This window comes from Triticum dicoccoides, chromosome 1A, assembly GCF_002162155.2.
Source record: "Triticum dicoccoides isolate Atlit2015 ecotype Zavitan chromosome 1A, WEW_v2.0, whole genome shotgun sequence".
Classification (NCBI taxonomy): domain Eukaryota; kingdom Viridiplantae; phylum Streptophyta; class Magnoliopsida; order Poales; family Poaceae; genus Triticum; species Triticum dicoccoides.
In genome coordinates, this window is record NC_041380.1 from 160,064,967 (window position 1) to 160,069,572 (window position 4,606).

Consider the following 4,606-nt stretch of genomic DNA (forward strand, 5'->3'; position numbering starts at 1 on the left):
GTTGTGCTAGTGTGCTGGTTCTGTAAGACTTTAGCACTATGACTTTTCTGTTGTCTTCTACGATAAGTTTTGCCTGGCCGTGATGATAAAGGGATGATGACGGCGCGACGCCGCGTCTTTGGCTCACTCAAATGCACGGGAAAAAATGAAATCGGCTAACGTAGCGTTTTTCAGAATTTGGGCTGACGCAGCAGCTGCAAAGAATCACTGCCCTGAATTCTCAAAAAAAAAAAAAAACACTGCCTGTGTAGAAAGAAAAATGGACCGGTTGTTATTCTGAATTCCTGATCTGCTACGCGAAAACAGGATTGTTCACTGCAATCTGCTCCTCTTGAAGTCTGGGAGCGTGAGAGACACCGTCCGGGGCTGGAACCCGACGGACGCGAGCCTCGGCGAGAGTATCATCCCCGGGCTGGGGCGCGGCGAGGGCACCGGGTCCCTCTTCCTCGACGGCGAGCCGGCGAGCCTGGGCGAGAGGTTGACGTGCTCGAGGGCCCTGGACTGGAGGTCCTGCGGGTAGTCGCGCACGCACCGGATGCGTGGACCGGTGCCCGTCGACCACCGGCACGTCTGATGGTTCTTGCTACGATCGACACTTGCAGGCGGCCGCTGCTCTGAAATATTATTGGCCTCTTCTTCTTCTTCGGTGTCGGTGGTGTGGGAGTCCACCGGAGTGCCGGCATCTTCCTCAGCATCGCTCATGTCATCGTGGTCGGCCGATCCATGATATGCCTCGCCGGTGAGGACGCCGTCTATCTCAACTTCTGTCAGATCTTGAGCAGCGGCACCTGCTGCATCGTTATTCTCAACATGTTCAGGCTGAGCGTCAGAGTTGCTCAGCAACGGGTACTCGTCATGTTTGTCGACAGCAGATTTCTGAAACAAATCACGCGTCATTTGCAACAGTTCTGATGATTTACTTGCAGTTGTAATTCTTGTAAGGAAATTATCTATCTCGTGAATCGTGATATGGTTATGATCTGGTATTTACCTTGACATCGGTGAGGCTAACGTCGTTCTCCTGAAGGAAGCGAATGAAATCTCTGAAGTTGTCTTCCGTTGGAAGGTAGTGGCCACTGTATGGCCATATTGCCTGAAGAAATGGAGCACCGTCAGGTATTTTGAGAAGAAGAAAAAAATGATATTATTTCTACATGAACATACCTTGAGAATTCCATCTTTGACCACCAATCGTCCAGCACATGTTATGGCTCCACCAGCTAGGAAGCTGGAATGCTGAAACGATCCTTTCTTCTTCTGCACATCGTCAATGCCAGAGCCGAAGAAAACGTCAGAACCAATGCAGCGCATTGTATCTTTGACTAGGAATTGCGTACATACGTGAATCGGTGTGTAGAGAACAAGAACATTTACCTGGCCAACATAGAATGCCTTTGTGGTGCTGAGGACAAAAATCCACTTGGAGTCATCCGAAGTGTGCACAAGAACCCCGGTTTGTTTGAACATAAGTTTGCCACCCTCAATAACAACTTCATAGTGTTGCCTCTCTTGCTATTGTTGAAAAGATGAAAAAAGAGGATTAGATGATGTTCTCAATTATTCGACACTTAGTGTTACTTTTCTGATGTGTTAGGTTGATGTACATACTGGTCCAAGGTACTTGACGCACTGCCCCTGAAGTTTACTCCTAGGGCAATTCTCAAGATTTATTTCTTTGCCCTCCCCAATGTCTAACCTGTAGATTATGTTAAACAGTTAGCATATTATTTGGTCTACTAGCTTCCCAAAATTTGCGCGAATTTAAAGCCTAGACAATAGGCATAATAAGCTCAGCTTACTCACCAATAGAAAAAGGGCTCCGTACTCTCACTCCTGGACCAGACATCATAATAGATATGCAAATTGTGCCCATATCGATGCCTAGGGTCAATCTGTCCGAAGGCATAAAATGGCAGCATTAGTAATTAACAATCTGCAACAATCTCAGTAGACAGTAGGACACTGGTACCTACTGATCTTAGTTTAGTGCTAGAGTTAAGTAGCATGTGACTTACAGCTTCGAGCCAGTGCTGCAATGCCAGCTTCTGAGCCTTCCCGTTCTTAGATAACCCCTTGCCAACCTGAACCACCAAACAAAATCGCGTCATTCAACTGCAGGTTTGATGAAAATACAGGGCACCAGGAAGCCAGTTTGATGAATCAGTGAATGCTAGTCACCTTAGCCGCTCTTGTCCTTGCCCTCGCCCACCGCGACGCCGCCGTTTCGGGCTTTCCGCCGTTGAAGAACGATATCGAGCTGTGCTTCAGTGATGCAAAGTCCAGTGCTTTCCACCTGCGATAAGAGTCAAAACTTCTATAACTTCTGAATGTTAAACTAGCTGTTCTAATGCTCAAGAACCGAAGAAAAACTGATACATACCATAGCTCCTCTACGACGACTGCGCAGTCGGCGAGGTTTCTCCTGGTCCGGTAACTCTTGTAAACCTTTTGAAGTTTCACGGCTGCGGCATCAAGCTCACATTTGGGGCTGGATGAAACATTGGGGCTCAATGCGTCAGAGTTGCGTCGGTCTTGGATGCCATTTACCAGGCTCTGTTTGCTCTTATTCTGAACTGAACCTGTGGATTCCTCTCCTCCTCGCCACTGTTTGAAACTCACAGAGTGCATCAGTGTGGCCTTGGAGAAGAGATGTTCTTGGCCTTGTGATTTCAGTGTCATGTTCTTCTTCTGTTCATCCCAAGGAGCTGGGATTTTGTTAACCATGTCGAATTTGTGTGTCCTCGGACTGGAGATCTCTGTGCCAAGAACTTCAGACCACGTGCGACGATACAATCCCATAAACTGAACCTTCTCCTGAAAGTTTGGGAGAATCTGAATTAATTTCATGTGAAGCAGTGATTTTGAGCAACTTGGAAGAGAATTGAAAAGAAGAAATCTGCTCTTGTGACATGGTCAACGGTCAGACAAGAATAAAGCACTAACAACAAGCAGCCGGCTGAAATGACCCCGGACTTTCAGGAACTCCACAGCAGCTCTAACAAGATGAGTGCATAAGTGCATTTGTGACCTAAACGAACTGAGACCAATATCTGAGCTCTAGAATCCATCTTTAGAACAAAACCGGCTGGATTTCAAATGTCAAAACACCCATAGAACTCAAGAGTCAAAATAAACATTCCTGCCACGGAGCCTCATGTTGGACCGATTCCAGTCCCCAGCAAGAAAGAACACAGACCAAGAACAGGACTGGGTCAACTTCTAAGCAATCAAAGCAAGAACTCCATGATCCTCACCTGGTGGTCTCGGAACAGCAACCCAAGAAGTGGAGTCTTCCCCGGAGGCGACAGGAATCGCAGAAGGTGTCGAGAGGTGAGAGAAATCTTATGTGAGACGGCTGTGGTGGCTGTCGATGAACACCTCAGGGGAGGTTACGCTCCCTCTTATATGTATGTACCGAAACCTTGGACTGGCTCCGGAGACGTCAATTTTGTTCTTGAAGGGACCATGGCTGGGTAATTTTGTTGCCCAAGGAAGCTAAGACTGCGGTCACTGCTGAAGTATGCAGAAGAGGCTGCTGGCTTTCAACCACCTGGACGTTCTTTCAGCTTACACCTTGCCACACGTCTCTTTTCCAAACAGGTCCTGACCGGTCAAGCTTTTCTTGGGTTGGTCGTGTGTGTCAGTGTGTGTGGGGTTGGGTTGGGGCGGGGTATGTCTTCCTGAAGGCACAACGTTGTCGAAACTAATTTTCTTATTTGTGTTTCTCAAAAAAAACTTATTTTGTAAAACTTTCACCTAGTTTTGTAAGATATTTTTGACAAAATAATACACTTATACCTTGACAAAGACGACACATTCTATGGCACGATCACCCTTCATACAGTCGTAGGTCTTCATAGCCCTAACCGCAGAAAAGAAAAGGTCTTCATAGCCCTACGGAACCTTGACAACTTAGCTTTGTAACTCCTGTCGTGAGAAGATTGAAACAAAAAATATATGAAAATAGGGATATCTGTTTATAAACGTGTTATATTTTCTTATGGAAAAGGCCCATGTTTTAACCGCTGGATATAAATTAGGATCCTTATGCTCACGTGTCGAATGAAAGAAGTGGTGATATTAAACATTAAGATAGCTTAGGTCCAGTTTGTGAGCTTACTCGCAAGAAAACCATACAATTAGATACCTCTATTATATACATCGCAAAAAGACACATCAATTCTTTACTTTGTTATCCATGATATAACTTTAACTTTTGGCTTCTAACACTTGGACTAGAAACATACAGCCCATTAGTCAAATGTGCTAGTGTCCTAATGGGCTGACACTTCATCCCAAGGAGCTCTGATATGATCTAAAACACAATACATATGCGGGCATTCATGTATATGTGCATACCCTCATTCCTATGAACACACATGTAGATTATACCCTTGTGAGCACCTCCGAAATATTGGGCCGGCATATCATCTTGAGATTGACGAAGTCACCAACGTTGCATCGTAGTATGGGAACGTTTCATCTCATTGACCTTGTAGTCGACGGGAACATCTCCTTCTACTGAAAGCGCATCGCTGAAAATCCTGAAATAAATCCAAGAATAATGCGAGTAACAGGACTTGAACCCTAGTGGTCTGGGGATGCC

At 45.8% G+C, this 4,606-nt stretch overlaps 1 protein-coding gene across 1 annotated transcript; it reads right to left on the bottom strand.

The window, feature by feature from the left end:
* Positions 1 to 200: 200 nt before the first annotated feature.
* Positions 201 to 3,488, bottom strand: LOC119368551 (IQ domain-containing protein IQM1-like). Its single transcript, XM_037633785.1, has 10 exons — positions 3,255 to 3,488; positions 2,381 to 2,814; positions 2,179 to 2,293; positions 2,016 to 2,081; positions 1,804 to 1,892; positions 1,609 to 1,696; positions 1,375 to 1,512; positions 1,165 to 1,257; positions 992 to 1,093; positions 201 to 876 (listed from the first exon to the last, which is right to left on the bottom strand). Exons 2-10 carry the CDS (start codon positions 2,797 to 2,799, stop codon positions 313 to 315), a joined length of 1,674 nt encoding a protein of 557 aa, XP_037489682.1. The 5' UTR covers positions 2,800 to 2,814; positions 3,255 to 3,488; the 3' UTR covers positions 201 to 312.
* Positions 3,489 to 4,606: the final 1,118 nt, after the last annotated feature.

Bases quoted from the DNA above. Each gene is read 5' to 3' on its own strand.
- LOC119368551 (XM_037633785.1), bottom strand. From the start codon at position 2,799: ATGGGATTGTATCGTCGCACGTGGTCTGAAGTTCTTGGCACAGAGATC. The intron at 1,697-1,803 runs GTGAGTAAGCTG...CATAATCTACAG, and splicing joins ACGGAGCCCTTTTTCTATTG to GTTAGACATTGGGGAGGGCA. The intron at 1,513-1,608 runs GTATGTACATCA...TTTCAACAATAG, and splicing joins GCGTCAAGTACCTTGGACCA to CAAGAGAGGCAACACTATGA.